The sequence below is a fragment of the Microtus ochrogaster genome, linkage group LG4 (genome assembly GCF_000317375.1).
Source record: "Microtus ochrogaster isolate Prairie Vole_2 linkage group LG4, MicOch1.0, whole genome shotgun sequence".
NCBI lineage: Eukaryota > Metazoa > Chordata > Mammalia > Rodentia > Cricetidae > Microtus > Microtus ochrogaster.
The window spans coordinates 24,908,412-24,932,870 of record NC_022030.1 but is presented as its reverse complement, the minus strand read 5'-3'; the positions used below and the strand labels follow the sequence as shown (position 1 = coordinate 24,932,870).

At 40.1% G+C, this 24,459-nt stretch overlaps 1 protein-coding gene across 1 annotated transcript in view; it reads left to right on the top strand.

The window, feature by feature from the left end:
• Positions 1-24,459, top strand: part of Man2a1 (mannosidase alpha class 2A member 1) — a 170,514-nt gene that overhangs the window by 71,417 nt on the left and 74,638 nt on the right. The window contains exons 7-12 of the mRNA XM_005361333.2: positions 1,605-1,791; positions 5,529-5,706; positions 11,249-11,442; positions 15,215-15,397; positions 19,576-19,690; positions 20,967-21,037. Of these exons, the coding sequence (XP_005361390.1) occupies positions 1,605-1,791; positions 5,529-5,706; positions 11,249-11,442; positions 15,215-15,397; positions 19,576-19,690; positions 20,967-21,037 (928 nt within the window). The remainder of the gene's footprint in view (positions 1-1,604; positions 1,792-5,528; positions 5,707-11,248; positions 11,443-15,214; positions 15,398-19,575; positions 19,691-20,966; positions 21,038-24,459) is intronic.

Here is a 24,459-nt window from a genome sequence, read left to right as displayed (position 1 = left end):
GTCTGTCTGTCTGTCATCTATCATTCTGGCAAAACTTACTGTGCAGGGAATTTTAGAACTTGCAGGGCTTTACATCATGCGTGGGGTGATGTCATACATCTTAACCTGAAAAACAAAAAAAAAGTAATTTGAAGACGCTTTGCTTAAAAATTGGCATGTTTCAGGTTGTTTAGAATTATCAGTTGGCAAGAAATTATTGAATAGTTTTATGTATTTACAGAAGCTAGCACAGAATATAGAAAATATCCTGTGTATAAGGAAATTATATTTTGATTTAGTACAGTTGGCAAGAAATTATTGAGTAGTTTTATGTGTTTGCAACAGCTAGGACAGAATATAGAAAATATCCTGTGTATAAGGAAATTGTATTTTGATTTAATACAATATAGACACAACCAAACACAGGATTCTGAACTATGTAAAATAAGCTGCCTAATAGCTGGTGTTAGGAAAGGCACTGGGTCCTTGTCTTGGTCAGAAGAAGAAAGTTGGAGGCTGTTACTACCACTTTTGGGATTCATGACGGGCCATATGCCTGCGTCAATATCAGTGACCATTGTCCTGTGTCACACTTGGGGGTATAGTTTATTGACTCTTGCAGGGTATATAGCACAGGAACATGGGTTTTTGAAAGTGTAAAGTTTTGCCAAAAAAGTAGTTAAAACTGGTTAGGTCTTCTCTAATAGGCTTGAGTATGTGGCTGCTTGAAAGATGTTTTCAAATTAGGTGGAGTTTGTATGTATGTTTTATTCTTAATGAAGCAATTATTTTCATTGTTAAAAATATGTGTTGATTGCTTTGTCTTTATTAAAGAAGCAATACCCATTGCAAAAACTGGAAATGCACGCATGCATAACGCGTAGAGTCATTCTCTCTAACCTCTAACCCACCTGGAGGTCTGCTTCTGACTGTTCAGAGCAGCAGTTTCACACTGACATGGAGGGCTTTACCAAAACACAATCCTCTCTCAGTAGTTCCTACTTAGTTTCTATACTGTTTTGGCTTGCTTTGATTTTTGAATTGGAAATTCCCCTTTCCTGTCTACCCTTTGTGATGGAAAATGCCACTGACTCATTGCTGGGGACCAGCAGGAGACATTTCATGAACTTTCCAGTGTTCTACTTTCTCTCCTGCTGCAGGGAACTGGCCTCTGGCCAGGGCTTCCTCCTCCTCTGCCCACTCTTTCTTCTTTTTTCCTTCAGCGCTCACTATTCCTTGTCTCTATACCTAGCCTCTCTGGCTGATGGAGCTGTCACAGTGTATCCCTAGGAACACGTGTAGCAGAAGCCAGCCGGGTGGACAAGGTCATGGTTTGCATGAGCCAGCTGTAACTTTTTACTTTTGCTCAGGTTGTATCCTCCATGTCAGCAGTTGCTGGTTCATCAGGGACTTTGCTATTTTAGTTCCAGCAGATAGAAGAGGTGACTGAGGGTGAGCCTCAGATCTTCCTTCAGCTGTGGCTGGGAAATGCTTCTGGGGTAGAAAAGTGACTGCCGATCTAGGGCACAGCTTGCATTACCTAGATTTGTATAAAGTAATGGCATTCGAGTAGTTCTAGGGAGAAACAGTTTTGTGAACAGAAATATGTTGGCTTTTTATTTTAGATCTTGGATCCGTCACAGATATTTTGTGCCACATGATGCCCTTCTACAGCTATGACATCCCTCACACCTGTGGACCTGACCCTAAAATATGCTGCCAGTTTGATTTTAAACGGCTTCCTGGAGGCAGATATGGTTGTCCCTGGGGAGTCCCACCCGAAGCAATATCTCCTGGAAATGTGCAAAGCAGGTATAAAAATACATGGTTTGTGAGACACCAAGAACACCGTGGCTACTCTGAATTGTTGAAGGATTGAATAAATGGGTATTGGCAGCCAGCATTATCCTCATTCAAATCAAATCTAAAGCAACTTTGAAATGCCAACACCTCGACTATACCTTTAGGGGTTATAATTTAATGGCAAGTGAACAATGGTGGATCAATATACAATGGCTAGCCTGTAATATGCTGTTATTACCATCTCCTTTATACCCATTATAAAAGCTTTCTACTGGGTTTGATTGATTTCATATACTTCTGTTGATAATAAGACTTTTGGTCCCCGTTGTACAAATTGGTAAGAAAAGTAACTCACCTGCAAAAACACATTTATTGGAATGGGGCACATGAACAGTATAATTATCTCTTACCTTAATAACGATTTCAGTAATGGTGAGTATGCACAGCTCAGTTGAATACACGTAAATTAGAATTATTTATGTTTAAATACATGTGAACAAAAGTCGCAAGGATGGTCTGATTCTTCAGTGAAAGTGTAGTGGTGAAGGGAATGTCTCAAGTTACTTAGAGTTTCTCACTTTGGCTCTTACAAAACTCAGTTCTTACACTTAAAGTGAGAGGGGTGTGATATATACACCTACATATATATATGTATCAGAAATAGAGATTATGAATTTGAGAGAGAGCAAGGGGGAGGTTATATGGGGATGGTTGGGTAACTTTAAATAAATTGATATCATAGTGCATAAACCAGGAGGGAGTTCTGTTTATATGTGGTTTATCTCACAAATAAATTAGGATTTATGTAACATCCTACCTAGAAATTACTTGAAAAATGTGTGTGTTAGTAAAGTGGCAGTTGTAGGTTTTCTATATGCTTAGGCTAAGCACACACACACAGATCACTCACATGCACACACACGCACACGCAGATCACTCACACACACAGATCACTCACACGACGTACACACACACAGATCACTCATGCACACACACGCACACACAGATCACTCGCACACACGCACACACACGCACACACAGATCACTCAAACGCACACACATATGCACACACAGATCAATGATTAAAGAAACAGAAGTCAGGACTTTTAAGAGAGAGCAAGGGGGAGGTTACATGGGAAAGAGTGGAGGGAGGAAAAGAAAGGGGTAAATTACATGTTTATGTTTTGATTTCAAAAATTGAAACAATCTTTTAAAAATGTTTGGGAGGAGGAAAGTGATGCTGGGCCATTTGACCTTGATGGTTTGTCATCAGGGACACGCGCCAGTGTGAGCCCCTCATTGTATCAGACCTCTGCCGGCCTTCTCTAGTGTGTGAGGCTGTGTTGACACTGACTGGGCCTAGGGTACCTCTAGGAGAGGTTGGCCAGGCATTTGAGAGCGAGCTTGGCTCTATTTATCAGCGGCTATAGTGAAGAGGAGAGTGGCCATGAGTGACGTTGCCTGTCTACTTAGCAAGCAGTTGTATGTACAGGTGTTCACAGCCTCTCAGGTTAGCCAGGTGTTTCAGTTGGTGAAGACCCCTTTAGTCTTTTGGTGCTACTGAAGGTGCCTGTTGGAGGAGGTGTGTTATTAGAGACAAAACACATTTTGTGTAATTGTATTGCTATGCAACCTTTCAGAGATTGTTCCTCAGAAATATACCGCCTACCGAGTGCAGTGATTCTCAAGTTGCTTCAGGCTTCTCAGGGATGTGAGAGAATGATCTGCACTATACTTGTGTCGAGTTTTAAAAACTTTTGAAATGTGAGCTGCTGGTTGTTTACTATCTGTATACCATCTTATTTTTTTTTAAAAAAAATTGTCATAAGAATAAGTCAAATATAGGTATTCCAGGTAACTTAGTGACATTTTTCCCCCTGTTCAGTAGCTAAAGAGAATTGGACTTAATTGTAATAGACAGGTGCCATCTTTTGATAGTTTCGGCTCATTGGCTTCCTCTAATTTTCAAAAGAGGAAATAAACTTCATCATTTTAATTTTTGACCTATCGTTGTATTTTGAATTGCTTCTTTTCATTGAATATCAGATAACCTTAGAATTAGGGATTTAGTTGACATTTGTTAGCATAGACTAAGTCAGGAACAAATAGTAGCTGCATGCCTTCAGATGTGGGTGCTGGCCAGTTAGCTGGCCATCTCTTGATGGATGGGATAAGGTAGTAGCTGGTTTTTCTTAGCTGGGCTCACAGGTTATGAAGGATGTCAAAGGTAAAGGCATGGCAATGTTTGCACTGCCTTTTGTCTCTGTTATAAGCCATGTATATTTAAGCTATGTCTCATCTATTAGTCTACTATTTTTTTTTCTAAATTTTGGCTACCTCGGGAGTGTAATTGGGTGCTCATTCTTGGTACATGTTTTTTATCTGTTGTTATATTTTCTTTTTATTCCTTTTTCTGGGGAGGAAGTTCTGCTTATATGTGGTTAATCTCATTGCTCATATGCATTTGAATTTATAAGTAATAATCTAAAAGTATTTTTAGGAAATGTGAAATGTTATGTACTTGGTAAAAAGGATTAAAACCTGACCAAACGCTAATCTCAGAAAAGTAAGAATCATGTGTTCACTATGGTTACAAACCTAAGCTCAGAAAACTAAGAATCATGTGATAACTTTGCATTATATTCTACTTACCAAGCTGCTAAATGATTGCTGAAATTTTATTTGCAAAGCAGTCTCAGAGACTATAAATTTCAGACAGTCCGTATGGGACTCTAAGTTTAATTAAATGTTATTTTTCATAAAATGCTCCTTATTGATGTTCTTTGAGGTACTTTCATAAGTTTTCTATTGGGAATTGGAATTTACTTTTGGATAATCTTTGAAGTGAAAATTGGAATACCAGGCAAGAAAATATCCTTGTCATTTAAACACTAGTTTCCTCAAGCTTTGGCTTCTGTACACGGCATGATTCTGGGCTCATCTGCTTATTTAATTTCATCTCATGAGCCTTTCTTCCTGTTTTCTCAATGCTGCCCCAACTCAGCATCCTCCAAAGGCATGACTCCAGAATGCTGGATCTGAAGTGTAAAGGCTGTTGAAGTCAGCACATTGTGTTTGGCTGGCTTTGAGGGTCATGGTTCAAAGTCCAAGAGGGCGGGAACAAGAAGAGCGAGTTCAGCGCCCAAGCAGAGCCTGTTACTGATAGAAAGGGCCCGGTGACAGTGATGGGACTGTTGGTGGCAGGTGTGCAGGGATGGGTATCCCTTTGGAAAAGAAAATATAAAATTCCATAAGATATTATGGGTTATGATTTATACCTTTTAATCTTTTTCCACGTTTGCGTACTTCTGTGTTTTACCAGACTATTAGAGTTTTTTTAATTAAGTTAGAAAGTGGAATATTAAAGTAGTGCCAAGTTCAGCATTGATACGTAGTTAAGAAACCTTGTATCTTCCTACATGAGATTGTTTTAATGTGTGGGCTGTCTGCTCTCTAATGCTGTGGTGAGGAAGGGGGTTGATTCTAGGATATTACCTTCTCAGTTCACTGTAATTTTTCAAAGGGATATCTATTGGAAAACTATATGGTTTCCCTCCAATCAGAATTTGTGGCCATTTAAAATAGACACTAAGTGATGGGGAAAGTCTGTCTTAGACCTATTTTTTTTTAATTGATGATACTTTTCCATTATAATATGTCCTTGAATCCCTAAGTTATCTTTTTACAAGCTATGGTGTCAGCTTTTCTTGATACACTTTTTCATGGTTTCCCCTTTTCTTTCACAGGGCTCAAATGCTACTAGATCAGTACCGGAAAAAGTCCAAACTTTTCCGTACTAAAGTTCTCCTGGCTCCTCTGGGAGACGATTTCCGGTTCAGTGAATACACAGAGTGGGATCTGCAGTACAGGAATTACGAGCAACTATTTAATTACATGAACTCTCAACCCAGTCTTAATGTGAAGGTAACAAGGGGGTCTTGATGATGTCTTTGAACTTCAGCCTCCATTATTTATTTAAATGAGGCCCCAGCACAGCGTCCAGCATCTCTGTCCTACCTATGTCCCTGGCACTTGCTTTCACACACAGTATAAATTTACCATACCCTGTGGTTCCGTTCCCAAAAGTCTTTCTTTCTCCCCACGTGAGGACATTCAGTGCTTGGGGGTTAGAGAGGGAATGTGTACCTACTAAGTCACAGTTTCTCTTTTGGGGTGTCTGCCTTGCTTACAGCCTGGGAAGCTTATTGTTTTCTTCTGGCAGTCTCATCCTTGTGATTTGGTGATGTGACTGGCTGTTACGAATGAGCATGTCATGAGTTTTACCAATATCTTGTGTTCAGAGAATAGTACACTTGGATTTTTCCTAAGTGAGAGATCTTGAAAAATAATTATTTGCTTGTGATTTTTTTTTTACTGTTTTTTGTTTGTTTGCTTGCTTGTTTTTTACTTGTGGGCAATTTAAGATGTTCTGGAAAGAGCAGAGGTAGCTACCTTCTCTTCAACGCCATAGCTCAGTTGGCAGCGCTTGTCAGCTCAGGGCCACCCTTGTTTCAGATGTGTCCTCCCGCATCCTTTGGGAACAAAACTCATCCACAACATTTTTAGAATACATCTCTAAATGGTAAGAATTCTGCATAAAGCTGTAATAATAGTATCACTATCATACCAGAAATTAGCCATGATCTAGTGAAGTGATTATGGATAGAATGGAATTTCCTCAGTCCTTATTAAGACCAGTTTCAGTCTGACACATATATTGCATGTGGTCAGCAAAGTCTTGTTTCCGATGCATCTTAGAGACCGTGTGTGGAGAAGTTCACCCTTGTATATGTTTGCGTAGTCATACATGCACCCACAGCACAGTAGGCCTGTGGGAGGACGTGCAGGCTCCTTGTAGAAAGTTTGAAAAATTAGTAGTGGATCATAGTTTGTGTGGTAACAATTTAAGTTCATTACGTAAACCTCTATAATGCCAAGTAAGTTCATTTCTTTTTATGTGGCTTGGTGCTTGACCTGCATGTATGTCTGTGTGAGGGTGTCGGGTCCCCTGGAGCTAGAGTTACAAGGAGTCGTCAGCTGCCATGTATATGCTGGGACTTGAACCTGGGTCCTCTAGAAGAGCAGCCAGTGCTCTCAAACACAGAGCTACCTCCCCAGTCCTCAATTTAAAAAAATAAAAATAAAAAAAATTATCCCAAATATTTACAGTAAAATTTTTGCAAGGGTATGAAGTTGAGAAAAGAAAATGTATTTAAGGAAGTCTGTATACTCAGAAGTGAAGCACATCCATGATCAGAGAAGGGTATGTGAAGATCTAGATTAAATGCATCATTTTTATTTTTATATTTTTGTTTATTTTGTATGCATGAGTGTGGAGGCCACAGGTTCACATTGAGTGCCTTGTTTGATCAGTCCTCACCTTATTATTTGAGGCAGAATTTCTCACTGAACCTGGAGTTTACATATGTGACAGACCAGTGAGTTCCAGTGGCCCGCCTGTCTCCACCTCCCTGCTGTGGCTTTGTAGGTGCATATCACCGTGTATGGCTTTCTTATGCGGGCGCTGGGGATCCGGACTCTGGTCCTCATGCTTTGTGGCCAGTGCTTTATCCGCTGAGCACCGTGAATGCATCTTATTTGAGAATGATTTCTATTCAAATTTCCTACTTGACCTTAAGTAATTAGGTCATAATTTTATTATTTTCCCTTTTCTTCTCTTGTATGCTCATTAAAGCAGGTTTGAAAATAATTTAGTGACATATACAAAAAATTGTATAGAGTGTAATTATGCAGAGAAGTTTTTTTTTTTATTATTATTTTAGTGCAGCAGACTCCTTTGTATGCATCATCCAGCCTCAGGCTTAGGACATCACACCCAAAAGCAGCTCTTAGGGCCCCTCCTACTTATCGCCAGCTGCTGCAGAAACACCCTCGAGTTCTCACTCCGTCCCTTGTTCTTGAGTTTCAGGAAGGGAATCGCAAGTGTCTGCCTGCTTTCTTTTAGATGGTGTTTTGAGTCTCAACCACCCTCTTCATTCCTTTTTAAAAACTGATTTTTTTGATATTATAATTGCATCATTCTCCCTTCCTTTTCCTCCCTTCACCCCTCCTATATACTCATCCTTGCTCTCTTTTGAATTTATGAACTTTTTCTATCGATTGTTGGTGTGTGTGTGTGTGTGTGTGTGTGTGTGTGTGTGTGTGTGCGCGCGCGCGTGTATACATATATATCCTTAAATGTAACCTGCTCGGTCTGTATATTGTTACTTGCTTGTATGTTTTCAGAGCTGACCATTGGTATAGGTATTGGAAGACTGGTCCCGCTCAGCATTCCTTCCCTGCCTGTAGCTCTTTGTATAGGTTGAGGCCTCATGCTCTTTTCCCTGTCTGCTTTGCATGTCTGCTGCTGTCCTTGTTCAGCTCGCGTTCAGGCAGTCATGTTGGTGAGACTTCATTGGTCCTAGCAGACTCATGCTACCACTGCCAGCTTGCTAAACCACAGAATCCCTAACTACTTTCTAAGTATTTGTCCCTATGTCCACAGAGAAGTGCGGCCCTTGCCCCTCAAGGAGAATTCTCTTCATTCTGCTGGTATGCTGTGCTGTGTCCAGCATCTCTGGTATCCATTTAGTGTTTATCACTACTTTAAACACTTCTACTATTTTTTGATATTTAGGTTGTTTTCAGTTTCTCTTTAATACAAATAAAACTGCTCGAGCATGTCAGGTGGGCTTTGGCTACCATATGAATTCATATAGGTGTGAAATGGGTCCCTTGTCATTTGGTGGGCACACCAGGGCCCGCCAGTGCTTCAGCTGCTGTTTCTTACAGAGTAGCTTGCTCCACAGCCTCAAGCAGACTTTGAATTTCCAGAATTGGTTTTTCTTGCAGTTTTGTCCTTTTTTTTTAAACATTGTTTATTTTCATTTTATGTGTATAGATGCATGCATGTTATATGGATGTTGCATGTATGTCTGTGTACTACATGAATGAAGTGCTCAGGAGGCCAGTAGAGGGTGTTGAGGCCCCTGGAACTGGAGTTACAGAAGGTGGTGAGCTGCCGTCTGGGTGCTGGGAACTGAACCCAAGTCCTGTAGAAGGGCGGCCAGTATTCTGACCACCGAGCCGCCTCTCCACAGCCCACCTCCCAGTTGTATCCTTCTAAATGATGCATGATGCCTTAGGCTTTCTGTCGGTGCCGCAGATGCCAGAGAGAAACACCTTAAACACGGGGAGGATTTCTCGTGGCTCACAGTTCCAGATACCTTAAGGTTCCTTGTCTCAGTGTTTCTGCCCTTGTGAGGCAGCTGCACATCATGGAGGGAGGGCACAGAAGAGGGATGCTGAGGGTCCCAGTTCTGCCTTGAAGAGCACATCCAGTGAGCTGCTTCCTCTCCATAGGTCCCCCCTCCTAAAGAGTCCCTCACTCCTACTGTGCCAGCAATAAGAACCCTATTGGGGAACTCAGAACCAAGCCAGAGTGATAGACTTGGTCGCTTATTTTCCCTTTCCCTGGGCATAAGTCAGATGCTGTTGTGTCTTCTTTTCTTTTAGTGTGTGGTATTGCACTATATAATGGATTTCCCTGTGGTGTTTTCATACACATATGTCAGGTGTTGAGTTCATGCTATCCATGTTAATCCCTACTCCTTTCTCATGAGAGTCTCTTTCTACTCTTGATAACCCTCTTTCTAGTTCCGTTTTTCCCCTTTAAAGTCCACATATGAGAGAAAACCTTATGCTTGTTTTTTATGACTTTCTGAGTCAGAATGATTTCATTTTTCGGGATGATCTCCAAGTCCACCCATTTTACTGTATCCAGTATAGTCCTTGTTGGTGATATTCTTCCTCTTCCTTTCTCTTGGTTGAGTAATACTCCATTGTGTGCATGTGCCACATCCTCTTTTTCCATTCATCCACTGAGAGCCATCTAGGCGGAATCCCTAGCGTGGCTATGGCAGATGGTACCACAACAAACATACGCTTACAGGTTTCTGCATTGGACAGTGCCTTATTCCTCCAGGTTAAGCTCAGTGTGTTTCCTATTTAGATCCACAATCACATCTGGAATAGGGTGCAGTGCCTGCTGTGGGGCTGAGATCAAGGTGGACTTATGCCTGTGACAGCGGCGGTCAACTTTCCCAGTGCTGTGACCCTTTAATACAGTTCCTCATGTTGTGGAGACCCCAGCCATAATACGATTTGTTGCTACTTCATAACTGTAATTTTGCTGCTGTTATGAACAATAACATAAATATCTGTGTTTTCTGATGGTCTCAGAGACCCCTAAAAGGGTTGTTTGACCCCGCCCCCCCAAAAGGGGTCATGACCCACAGGTTAAGAACCGCTGGTCTGTGAGGATACACAGGGCATAATCTTTTATATATATAAAATCTAGGTAAACTCTATAATTTCTGAATAAAACAAAAACAAAACAAAAACAAAAAGCCCAAAACGTTGGTCTCTTGTGTGGACCGTATTGCATATGTGGTTCTGGATGAGCGCAGCTAACTTTTTGGTATTATGAATTTCATATATTCTGTGTATGAAATGCCATTGCCCATTGTAGTTAAACCTTACATCTAGTAGCCTCGTAGTAAGTGTATTTATTGACTCTAGCTGTGTGTGGATTTTAGCTGTTTGCTGAGGGTTTGTCAGAGCCCCTTCATCTGGGTGAGCCCCTCCTCCAGTGTTCCTCGTTTTCACTGTTTCTTACGTTTTCTGTGAGCAGATGCTGAGTTGTGTGTCCTCTGCTAGGTCTTGGTGTCTCATCAGTGACTGGACAAGAGCCTCTGTGGAGTGTGGTGGGCGCACAGCCCTCCCCACGTGCTCCACTCTCCCAGTGTTTGTCCCTCCCATCTTACTCTGTCTCTTCAGGCCTTTTCTGGTCCTCTGCACCAACTGTGCCATTCTCGTCACTCTCTCTGCTTACTTACGCTCAGTTTATAGGATGTCACTTTGTAAATGGCCTCCCTATTCCCTCACAAGAACTGAGGTCAGAAGTATGATCTGTGAGATGCCTTGTGGCCAAACATGTTTCCAGATTTCTGGAGCATTCTGCACCCTTCAGATCTTTACTGCTGTTCTGTCTACCTCTAGCTCAACTGCTCTTTGAGTCCTTTAGCACTTTGAACCTTCAATGGTTTGGGGGTCTTATAGACTTGTAGATTTAAGTAGTTCTTTAAACTGTTTAGGTAGGCACGTTTTGTCTTTGTTAAATTTGGGCTGTGGTGCAAGTCAAAAAGGAATCAGTGGCACCCTCCACCCCCACATTGCACTCGTGAGTACACCCAAGTCAGTGGCACCCTCCACCCCCACGTTGCACTCGTGAGTGTAACCGAGTCAGTGGCATCCTTCACTCCCCATTCATGAGTGCAACCTCACTCGTGCCAACTTGGAAACTCTTCCTAAATACTTATTAACATTTCCTTTCTGCATAAGAAGTAATCACTTTCAGATACACGTGAATAATTAAAACATACCTCTTTTACTCTTCCTTTCCTAGATTCAGTTTGGAACTTTATCTGACTATTTTGATGCACTGGAAAAAGCATCTGAGAAGAGTGCCCAGTCCCTGTTCCCTGTCCTGAGTGGAGACTTCTTCACTTACGCCGACCGAGACGATCATTACTGGAGTGGCTACTTCACATCCAGACCTTTCTACAAACGCATGGATAGGACCATGGAATCGCGTCTCCGGTACTGGGCCTTGAGATAACGCCATTTGTTCATCATTTTAGCCATCATAGCATTGTAGCAGTTGTGCATGCGTCCTGTATGGGCTGCTATATTTTTATATAATTCCAAAGTTTTAATATAGTCAGGTCAAATCACCACACTTTTCTTCTTCTGAGGGAAAAGCAAGCTATGGAGTTGTGTTTGTTTCAATTTGCAGCACATAGTTTTCTAAATATTTTTCCTGCGTCATTTCTGTTCTGTGTTCACATTGGGTTGTTATTACCATGTGATCCGCTGGCAGGTACCTGTTAGAGACAGAAAGGCACATAGGGCTTCTCAGCAGCTGCAAGTGGGCCTCTAAGTGCACACTCTAAAATGAGTGTATTTTCTACGTGGGGGAACTTCAGAGGTGCCGTCTCAGCTCTGGTTTATTTTAAGTATCTTTCTATAGATGTGATTTTTCTGCTAGAAGAGCAAAATTTGAAAGAGATGAAAATTGATGGGGCAAGCAAATGATTGGTTGAATAAGTGAACTGATTGATTCTGTGGAAATGCCAGTAGAAAGCACAAGAGCATCAAGCAACATGTCAAGTAGAACCATCATTACCGGCAGAGTTTTGCATTTCTGTGATGCCCACTGTGAGAGCTATTACAGTTGAGCCCTGGAACTGTGGCCAGTGTGGAGTCTACATTTTATCCACATGCCTGTAGCCACGTATGATCACATTAGGAAACTGTTTTTTTGTTGTTGTTGTTGTTTGTTTGTTTGTTTTGGTTTTTCGAGACAGGGTTTCTCTGTGTAACAGTCCTGGCTGTCCTGGAACTTGTTCTATAGGCTGGCCTCTAGCTCACAGAGATCCACCTGCTTCTGCCTCCAGTGTCCTGGGATTAAAGGCATGCGCCACTACCATTCGGCAAGAAACAGGTTTCTAAGACTCCATGTCAGACAGACATTCTGTGAAATTAACTAACCTGAGATGCCTAAATCTTTCTTTCCCTTCACTTATGACCCAGTTGAGAAATTTATTCTCAACATGGTATTTCCTTTTTAAAAAGAGGTTTTTTTTGTTTTTAATTTTATGTATACGTGTGTTTTTGATTACATGTATGTATATATGTGTATCATATGTGTGCCTGATGCCTGCGGAAGCCAGAAAAAGATATCAGATCCTCTGGAACTGGAGTTACAGGTAGTAATGAGCTGCCACATGGATGCTGGGAACTGGGAACCAAACCCAAGTCCTCTTGGAAGAGCTAGTGCTCTGACCACCCATCAAGCCATCTCTCCAGCCCCTCCAAACTGAGTCTTGCTATTAAAATCAAGTTAAATCTTACCCATCCTCTTTCATGTGTTAGTGTCTTGTCAGTACATTTTAGAAAGACATTTTTTAAAAGTCATGAATTTCTTTAAGAAAATATCTTAGGTATGAAAGAAGAGTTTTTATATTATCATGTATTTATTACATGTATTATGTTTATACTATTATAAAATAGTTTTCATGCACTGAACAAATATCCATAAAGTAATGTCTGCTATTATAAATTTTTGATGATAAGATATAATAAATGATGAATAGTATAAAGATTTATACCAATGAATTAGTAGCATTTAAGTGTTACTTATTTTCTAGTGGCAGAGAGTTGTGAATATCTTAATTTATGAAATATATTCAAGCACAGTGGTTTTGACTAAGACTGTACTTTTGACTTATGTTTTATGGCAAAGCAAAAAGTACACAGTAGTTTTGAATTTCTGAGTCTATTAATTTATGTAAAAACAAGTTTGTTATCTGGCAGTAATATTCCATTCTCATCTGTAAAGTGTAGATAAAAATATAAAGGTATAAGTCAGGCAGTAGTGGTGCATGCCTTTAATCCCAGCACTCGGTAGGCAGAGGCAGGGGAATCTCTGTGAATTCAAGGCCAGCCTGGTCTGTAGAGGAAGTGCCAGGATAGGCTCCAAAGCTACACAGAGAAATCCTGCCTCAAAAAATTAAAAAAAAAAAAAGAATAGAGGTATAAAGAAGAAAACAGATCTGACAGTCTGATATAGTACTATAGTGTTACTTAAGTGTTTGAAGCTCTCAGTTTAGCTCCTAGCACACATTACACACAAGAGAGAAGAATCATTTCAAAATCTTGAGTGGAATATTTTGAGATAACCCTATAGTGCCATGGTTCTCAACCTGTGGGGTGTGACCCCCAAGGGGGGGTTGCATATCAGTATCAGATAGTGACATTATGATTCATAACAATAGCAAAATTACAGTTATAAAGTAGTAACAAAATAATTTTATGGTTGGTTGTCACCACAACGTAGGTAACTTTTAAAGGGTCTCATCATTAGGAAGGTTGAGAACTACTGCTCTATTGTGTTCACTGTTTTCCAAATCAGGAATGTTTACCAAAATGTAAGTGACCATACTTATGATTTATCTAACTCTGACCTGCACATTCCCATGGCATAAGTCTGGAAAAGAAATTAGAAATGGTGGTTATTTATCTTTTCCATATTTTTACAATTTAGATAGCTCATAACCTTTTACAAAAAAAGGACTTCTAATATGTACTTTATTTCTGAATATTGATATATTTTAAGATGCCTTTATCCATTCTCTTTAGAATGTTTGTTATGTAGAATTTCTTAGGCCTTTTGGTCCATGTTGCCTTTAATAACATTTTAAAATTAACCTGTTTTGGAGACTATCTTCAAAACCATAAGCTTGCATTCTTGTCCCAAAGTCTTTAAAACATATGAAAAAGACAGATACAGTACTTTGTGCCAGCACCTAACAGGCTAAGGTAGGAGGATTTACAGGAGTTAGAGGCCACTCTGGGCTACAAAGTAGAAACTGACCTTGAAAAACAAAGCAAAACTTAAAAAGAAAGTTCACTTACTGTTGGCAGAGGCCACTCATTCGCTCCCGGCTGTCCAGACCCAAAATAATCACTCAGAAACTATATTATTTGCAATACTGTTTGACCAATAGCTTAAGCATATTTCTGGCCAACTCTTATATCTTAAATTAACCCATTTCTCTTTATCTGTATATTGCCATGTGGCTGTGGCTTACGCCAAAGTTCCATTGCATCTGTCTCATGCAGGTGGCTACATGGCTTCTCTCTGACTCTGCCTACTCTCTGTATATATCTCTTTCAGCCTGGCTTTGCTCTGTTATGCCTCCTACATCAACTTACAGCAATTGTGTTACTTGCTTTTTGTGGTAGTTTGTCCTCATACTGTTGAATGTTTAGTTCCTAGTTGGTGGAACTGTTTGGGAAGAATTGGGGTGTGGCCCTGTTGGAGAAATTATGTCGCTAGGGGATGAGCTCACACCAGGCCCAGTCTCTCACTCTGCCTGCTTTCATTTTTCTCACTGTGTTATGTACAGTTGGCCCTACCTTCCACCAGTAGGCTCTGGCTTCTTTCCAGGGTCATTGTAAACACAGTATTCATTGGTGATCGAGAACTTAAATACATTAACTAGATATACAGAATTTTTATCATTAGTATCGTCTGTTTAACGAATTAACATTGTAGATTTCTTTTTAACAGTATATTTGAAAATTATCAGTGAGCTAGGCATGGTAGTGTATTTGTTAAATCCAGCATCAGTGGGGCTAGTGGTGGGTGTGGGCAGAGACAGGTGGCTCTCTATGAGTTCAATGCTAGCCTGGCCTACATAGTAAGACCCTGTCTCATCTATAAAAGCAACAGCAACAAAGGCATTAATGATTGTAAGCTCAAATGTTTGCTTCAGAAAATATATTAATGGCTCTTTTATGCACTTAGGACTGCTGAAATTCTTTACCATTTGGCCTTGAAGCAAGCTCAGAAATACAAGATAAATAAGTTCCTCTCATTACCACACTACACAACACTGACAGAAGCCAGAAGGAACTTAGGACTGTTTCAGCATCACGATGCCATCACAGGAACTGCGAAAGACTGGGTGGTCGTGGATTATGGTACCAGGTAATGTAATTATCAAAACACAGATTCAAGTAAAATCTTTTTACTTGAGTCATACAGTTGTATACGTGTGTGTGTGTGTGTGTGTGTGTGCGCGCGCGCGCGTGCATGTGTTTGTGTATCTGGAGACAAAGCTGCTTGTGTATAAAAGATCACATACATAGTGTTATTTGTTCTATATATTCCTATAGCCCACCATCACCAATTTTCCAGAACTCTGAAAGCATCATGGTAGCCGTAGCTCCCACCTTCGGTCTCCAGATGTTAGGCGTTGTCTTAAAGGCAGTCCTGCTTTCTCCTGAGTACAGCTTGACCATCGAGGTTATCTTCTTTATCAGGCAGCTCAGTCGTGTCTTTTTTCACGCCAACTTGTTCATGGATGCTTGACGTAAAGGCACGAGGATAGCAAGGGAGGGTGGAAGAAGTCAGTTGTGTATGGGTGGTGATAGCAGTTGGAAGTGAGAATGGTGGAGATAAAGGATCTTCATGGAGGGTCTCAATCGAGAACACAGGTACTCGGTTACTTAAAGAATTTTTAGACTAAAGACTATTGAAGAATTCGAAGCTGTGTGTACACTGTGGCTTGGAACGGCCGTCTTTCTAACCAGTGCTTCCCAGCAGTGGAAAGGCTGACCTTCAGTGGTGGGGACCTCTATCATTGTGCCAGTGTGGATAACTAGGCATGGGGATCGACCTACTCGGGGAGTGTTTCACACTGGACAGGACAGCTTACCCATTGTCTTACTATGTGTCGACTGTGTGGTTTCTTCTGGTTTTCTTACCGTTTCTTTGCTGTGCATGGATGCTGTATCCAGTGGTAGGGAGTGTGTCTACCATGCAAGGGATCTATTAATGTAATCCCTTGTGCTACAAAATGCATATAAAAGATGCTATACTTTGTAATATCTTAAAATCATCAGACATATGCTGTGATGTTCTTATACATTTGGAACTTGATTTGTTTCATAACTATTCCTATAGGTGAGAAGTCTGTGGATCATATCAAATCAGAACTAAACAATTGGTTTGTTGTTGACATTGCTAAGGGCTAAAGTTCTTAGTTACAATATTTTAATTGGTTTTCTAGAAACAAAGAGGAAATAGACTTTTCTTAAAGGCTCACTATTGTCTCAAGCCCTTCAAAAAGTATGTCTAAAGTAGCACCTTGCATGTCTTCTCAGTTTTCACGAGAAACCCGTTTTCCTGAGAGTATTCTGCACGGAGGTTGAGCTGGCATTCGTGGCAGCGTTGTGTGTTTCTCTCATAAAAAGCAGGTGGAAAGCAAGGTCAGTACCTGCTTGTCCTCGTTCTTGCCTGTGTCTTATGGAGGACTTCTGAGTAGGTCTTGGACTCACAGGACAGCGGGTAGGCATGCTCCTGCTCTCCCACTTGTTCTTTGTGGCTGCCATCAGACACTGAAGTTTTGTCCACCCTCTGTCTCTTGTCTTTTATAGGAGGCCAGCACTAGGTACCCAGTGTGGGTTCTGGTACTGGAGCTTGATAAACCAGGCCTGTGCAGCACGGCCTACACAGGAGGTGGAAAGACACAGTCATTTTCAAATTCTTGACATTTGTGAATTTACTCCGCCAGTGCTTCACACTTCAACCGAGAAGTCGTAAACAATTATCAAGTCATTAGCACAGACACTTTGAAGAAAGAGATTTCAAAACACATGTAAGAGAATTAGAGACAAAGAGGCAGCTAGCACTGGCACTTTCTTACGCTCACACTGTTGACTGCTGTTCATTCAGATGTTAGCAGGCATGTCCCTGCAAACAGTCGTGCGAGCGACTGACTGATGGCTACTAAGAGTGATTCCAAGCAGGATTAATCCTGCTCTGTTTATCTTCCTGTCATATTTTAGAAGGCTGTAGATACCCCAGTCAGTATGCCAGCTCCACATTGCCCAAGGGCTTCAGGCCCTTCCGACCTCTTTCTCTTTCCCCAGGGTGAGCCTGAGAGCTGTGCACTCAGCGGTAGCTAAATATTTGCCTATTTGTTATTTTTTGGGTTTTTTTTCTTTTTTTTAAAACAGGGTTTCTCTGTGTAGCCCTGGTTTTCCTAGAATTCTTTCTGGAGGCCAGGTTGTTTAAGATGGAGAAAGAGAATGCCCCGTGGCTGATTTGAGGGTTAATTTTAATCATAACATGAAAAAAAAAGTTGCCTGGGACAGTGGGATGCACATGTAGGGTCACATGTCGATAACGCTGCTTATAGAAGGGAAAAAGTCAGTTATGTAAAGATTTAAAAGTCTTTCGGCTTTTCCTATGTTGTAATTACAGTATCAGGAGAAAGGTAGCGAGGTGAGGGTGAGCGTCCAAATGCACAGATGAAACTGTTGACCGATAGGCACGATACCAGCTGTTCAAACACAGCCGTGACCGTAAACGGAAAAGCTGTGATCCCCGAGTGCGTGTTCTCTGGGCCATGTTCTGTGTTAACAGGCCGAGCTTGTGTTAAGATGTTCGAGGCACTGAGAAATCTCACACTGACGAGAGGTTCAAATGTTTAAATTTCGTTCTGCCCCATGTTTCTTGAACTCAGTTGCTGGGCTCCGTTTGGCTCTGTTTTAATCAGGGCAGCTTTGCATCTCTGAGGAGTGTTTGGGGGAATGCTCCAGCCTACGTCAGTGCCCATCTCATTAGGACGCCAGGAGTATGTGGAATAGAGGCAAGCATCAATGGTGCCTTCAGCTCACTCGAATCAGGACTGTTTAATATGCTTGATCCATGGTCGGCTTAAGCTTTTGTCGAACATGACTCTACAGGTTTAGCTGTCTGCTAAAAATAGGCATACAGCTACTAGAAACAAGCGTGGGTTGAAGGAATTATTTCCTTAACTAAACTACCTTCAGTCATCTGGTCTTTAGTCTGTTGAGAACACCTAATATGAAGGGCAAACGTGGCGTGCCGAAAAATTTGTATGGATAATGATATGAACTAGAGCCCATAAGATTTTATTATTAATGCTAAAGATTTACTATGTAAGTCTATTTAATTAATAATATTGACCATGTACACTTAAGGTTTTATGTTCTGCCATAGGAAGTTGGTATTTTTGTTTGGTTTTGGTTTTTCCTAATTGACATAGAGATTTTTGTTTTGAGACAAAGCCTTTGTACTTCAGGCATGAACTCTCACGCTGTATTCCTGACTGGTATCAACTTTGTGGTGATCTTACTGGTCCAGCTGTATGCCGAGACCATGTCCAGCGTCTTTTATAAATGTTTGTTGCTTTCGTAGAATGCTAGCAAACATGTTTTAGCACGCAGATACCAGGTTGCTCCCCGTAGTAGAGAAAGCGATGGTCGATTCTATGAGCACAGTAGGACTTTCCGATCATTTAACATGGCTGGCAAAGCTTATTTGCAAGTTCTGATCAAGTGTTTGTTTAAGGATGCTTGGTCCACAAAACCTTATACAAGCCTGGGTTTGGAAAATTACAGATAATTCACACCAAGTCCTTTCCCTTGGGGTCGCCTCAGCAGTTACAGGTGATTTGCCGAGAAGATACTACAGAGCCCGAAATCAGTAGAGTCTTGACTCTGCTTTTGTTTCTCAGACATAACATAAAACTTGACTGTAGTTATTAATGTCAGTGCCCAAGCAAAGCAACAAGGATGAAGGCCATCCCGTCATTCAGATCTGTGAAAACTCTTCTTCGTAATTTGTCTTGAACAAGAACAAGACATAAATCCAACCAGATATCACTGTTAGTTCTCAGGAACAGCTTACATACAGATTGGATAGTCTTGCTAACCTAGAGTTAATAGTGTATTTCCTTTTGCAGTTCTATTAACACTCAACTTTTTTGCCTCCTGGGATGAAGAAGTAAATAATTGCTGTGTAATATATTCTTTTGTCACTCTTGGAGTAATCATGATAGATATACTTATTTGGCATGTTTGGTAAGCATTTTGAATAAGTGAGTATGATCTGGATATGTCCAGGAGAGCTTTATTTTAGCTGAACCAGTTTTATTTACTGGTCGAATCTTCTGACTTAGCATTTCCCCCTTAGTATTTAATTCTAGAGGAAAACAGAGAGCTAGCTCATTGTAGAATCCCTATGTATTTAGCCTTGTGAAGATAAGACGAAAATGGTGGTGGCTTGGCTATTGTTTTCAAAATGAAAATTCGCAGAATTTTGAGTTCTCAGACTAATACAGTTTTGCTTTACAGACTCTTTCAGTCACTAAATTTTTTGGAGAAGATAATTGGAGATTCTGCATTTCTCCTCATCTTAAAGGATAAAAAGATGTACCAGTCTCAGCCTTCTGACACCTTCTTGGAGATGGTTAGTTGATTTCTTCTATGATTGCAAAAAACATTTGATTCTTTTGTTCTTGGATTAGAAAAGTGATGAGAAGCTCCATTAAAATAATATTAAAGCATTAAAATTGTTTTGTCCATTGTTTAAAGAATTTTTTATCATTTTGTATAAATGTCTGCATATTCAACCATCTCTTTTTTATAGGTGCGTTTGCATTAATTTCTGTCTATAATTCATTCTGCCTAAATCTTAGCATGAACTTCTTTCAAAATAGACAAAATAGACTTTTTGAACACTGTTTCATTGTAAAATAACGAGGCATTATAATTAATTATTCCTCTTGGCTATAATTAGAAACCACTTGATACTTGAACTTTTTCAGCCCCTAATCTGCTTCTGATAAAACTAATTTTGAGTGTCTTTTTGGTGTCAGGATAGGTTCGTTGAACACTGCGGACAGTGCAGAGGTGTGCATATTGACCACACAGAGCTTAAAGAACTGGGAGACTAGCTATCTTTCTCCGCCAGGACCTCTGAGGGCCTTGGACGTTTTCCTAGTTCATTTTCAGTGTTTAGGGTGGTGGTATCTGCCTTGGCTTGGGCCGGTATCAGGGCAGCAGGAGAGTCAATACAAAGGTGCACTGAGAGGGATATGCTGCCCCTCATCTAAGAAGAGCCATGAAGAAGATGGCTGAGTACCACCCTCTACACATCCTCTTGACAACGTGGATATTTAAAATTGTAACTTAGGTATCAGTAGTATCTTTTATGAATGTTGAGATTTGGAATGTTACATGCAATTTGAATTTACACGTTTAGAATTAGACATGCAGCTTCAATATTTTCTTAGATGGCTGCTTGTAATCAAGTCATGATTACAAATTTTAAAGTGAAAAAACACGAGAAGTGGATGTGTATTTCCCAAGGATGCGAGATATAGAATGCAAAGATTAGGGGAAGAATTTTTTTCTGGCTCTCCGATTTACTTAGTTAGAAAATGGAGCAATCCATTGTGCCATTGTGGACTGTGTAATGCATGTTGTGTTTAGGTTTGATACTCTTATCTCTGTCTCTCATTGCCTGTGTATCATCTCTCTCTGTGTCTCTCTCTTGCTCTCTCACACACATAAACAAATTAGGGTTTTGCTTTGAATTTTGGCATGTTTCCTATACCTTGATAGAGAATCATTGTCCCCATATTGTGATTCCTTCCAAAAATTTTGTAAGGTAGTATTGGATAGCTAATTTCAATGCTTAGTTTTTAAAAGTTAAATTTTAAAACATGATGCCTTTTTTACAGGACATGAAGCAAATTTCACAAGATTCTCTGCCAAAAAAAACTGTGATACAACTGAATGCACAGGAGCCCAGGTAAATCTGCAATTCCTCGTAGAAGTTTGCCACTTTCCTAGCAATCCTTATTTCTTTGGCTCGGACCTTCATTCAGCACATACTTTAAGAAAGTTTTTCTTTAAATCAATTATGGTTTTTTTTTTTTTGAAGAAATAGGTTTTCTTCCATGACATTCATATTCAGTGCTCAGAACTAACTTGGTACAGTGATTACTGTGTTTTGATTGTAATATTTATATAAATGGAAGTCAGGGGATGGGAAATATGTAGCTTGTGATCCAGGTATTTCCTTATCTTTGTAATGCTGTTTTTAGATTATTGCGTTTTTGCATTGATCTTCCATGAAGTTTCTTGGTTTTCATTAATCCCAGATCCTAAGTATTTGAAAGGAAGAAATAATCTAATAACTGGCAGATCACAGTTTCGTCTCTTCCATTTTCATTGGAAAACTACCCTGTTTCTCCTTAGACTACAACATTGTTGACATATACTGAAGTAAACGGTCAGGTAGTTTATTAATAAAAGCCAGGATAACTCATGGCTGCCTTCGAGTTATAAAGAAGGGCAGCTGTCTGCGTTGGTTCCCTCTCACCCTCCGTGTTTCCTGACCAAGTATCCATCAGTTACTACCCGTGAACGTAGGCTTGTGGTATTTTGTCATAACGTAATTTTAAAATCTTAATTGAGAAACTTAGTGTCACCTCTTTCAAGTTGAAGACTAAAATTTTTTAAAGTTGATTTGTAATTTTCAGCTAAGTATGATTTATTAAAATTGTGGAACATAAATGCAGTAACATTAGAAACAGTCTGCAGTACTAGTGAAGTTGAGGTTTTGATGAGGCACTCGGCAAATCCGTGGTTGTCTGATTTCTTCCTTTAATAGAGACCTTTGCAGCTTGTTCCGCACAAGAAATGGGGGTTCTTTACTTTCTGGGGGTACTCAGAAACTCTGCTGAGCTCATTAAATCTTTTACTGCCAGCTCATAATGTGAAAAGATAACTGCATGGGAAGAAGCATCAATTATAAAACGTTTCCTTTGTTTTAAAAGAAATGATGTTTGAATGTATTTGTGGGTAGGTGTCTACTTGTTAAATATTGTATAATAATAAGTGATTTGGCTTGAATAACCATAGTAACTTTTTTTCTATCTCCTGTTTTGACATGGGAAGATCTTTTGTTTGCTAAAGTACTAAGGATGCTAAGTACTTCAACAAGTGATGGTGACAGATGTCATTGCTGCCCTCCCTGGTTGCATGTTGTTGTGGGTTAAGGCAGGCTGGGGTCTCAGCAGATCAGAGGGAGAGCCTGTGCCTTGGGCAGGACGTAGGTCATTTAGCTTTCCCTAAGCTGGAGGAAGAAAGGTAGAACACAGCTGTTATAGTGATGGAGATGGGTTTGCTTACAGATTAGCACAGATGAAATTTTTAAGGCTTCTGGTCAAATATGCCCCTGAGCAGCTCATATTTAAGCAATGTTTTCATCTTCTGCCATTTTTTTTCAAGTACACTCCTGCCAAAGGGCAGTGCGGCCTCTTCTGTAATTTGATTGTTGGGTTCTGTTTCTGTCTCTATATGTTTTGTATCTTATGTTTTAAAATCTAGTTTTTACTTGGTAGCTACAAATTGCCTTAGTTATTGATATGCTAGTAAAATCGCCTATGAACTAAAAGAATGACAGCAGCCTTTAAAAAGAACTCAACAGTTTTACTTAGCTGGTCGGACAAGTTAAAGAGCTCTTCTGGGTCTAAACAGAAAGTTTAGAATTGTGGTGCTGAGTGTTTCTCATGAATGTTCTAGAATTTTTTTGGACGTAATTTTAAGTTCAGTTCTCATTTGAGTAGCCAATTATTAATGTAAATAAACCAAACATTCACAGTGTGGAAGATGACACACAGAAAGTGAAAAGTATTATTCTTATTTGTAGCTATAATACAGATGCGTTTGGCAGAGGTGAGCAGTTACACGTAGGATTAATATTATGGAGGTGATTAGGAAAGGAATTCTAAAAAGAGACTTAGGGAGTTGATAATATAAAAAATGTAAGAAGAGTTCTGATACAAACCTATAAATTTTAAGTAATGCATACAAGTGGATTTGCTCATGCCGTTGGTGTTGTTAATTATGACTATGACCTAATACAGTTTGCCTCATATTCAGAAAGTAGTGCAAGTGATATCACACAGCTGATGCGTGTGGTTAATTCCCAGGGCTTCCAAGAATTACAGTGTAGGAACCCAAGAAGTGCTTGAGTTCAGAAAGAATTTTTTTTTCTTTCTCTTTCCTCTACTGTCTGTTTTCTAAGGAAATTGACTATAAAGACCCCTGCCAGAAAGTTTAGTGCAGGGTGTGCGTGTAAGTCAGGTGACATGAAGACTGAGTTTCTTCTATTCAGGAAAGACAAGAATTAATTTCACTGTCACTCAGGCCCGAGGCCACTTTGACTGTAAAGGCAGCTTCTCTCTGCCAGGTGGATTTTCTGAAACATCACTAAGAATAAAAACAAATTCATAAACCTGAGAATGGGAAATCTTCAAGTTAAATACTTGGTTTTGCTTCATTTTTGATGTTGTATCAGAAAACTAGGTTAGCTGAACTTTAATGACCATGAGTTTAAGTAGTTCATGCTCTGGAGGTTGGGAAGTCCAAGGAGGAGCCGCTGCATCTGGAGAGGGCCTCCGTGCTGACTGGTCCATGCTGCTGAGTCAGCCCATGGTGGCAGTGAGATCCCAGAAGTAGTTGAGTGGCGGTAAATGCATCATTTTATCAGGAACTACTTTCAATTAATGAGCCCATTTCTCTGATGTAGCAGATCCCAGATTACCTAACCACATCCTCAGGGTCTCAGCATTCAACACTGTTACTTACTTAGTACCGGAACATTCAAACCATGACAGGTGATTTTAGTTTGAGATAAATTTATTTAAACTATTACAAATTTACCTGTAAGAGGTTTCAATTTTTAGTAAGGTATTTCTTGGCCAATAATCTTTTTATTTCCCTTTTCAGTTTCTTCTATTTCTCCTCCTTTTCCATCTTACTTCCTCCCTCTTTTTTTAAAAGGAAAGGGAAGGAAGGAGGGAGGGAGGGAAGGATAGAGGAGGGTAGAATTAACTTGACACAGAAGTCAGTGGTTTGGATGCTTCCGAATGTCAACATGAATAAAAACTACCTAATGCAGACAAGGCCCTCCTTATTGGCCTTGCCTTTGCTGGTTGAAGGACCCTTCCTTGGTACCTCCCACACCCTCAGTTAACATCCTTTGATTATCTATACATGTGCTTCCTTTATGAGTTCCAATCTACTAGATAGCTTTGTTCTCTTTTTTTCTCTGTTCTGACCACAGAATTCATTTTGATCTCACCTTTGTTCATTTCTTATATTTTGTGAATGTAAAGTCTCCTAACTTTTACCTCTGCTCTCCCTGACATCAGTCTCCTTCCA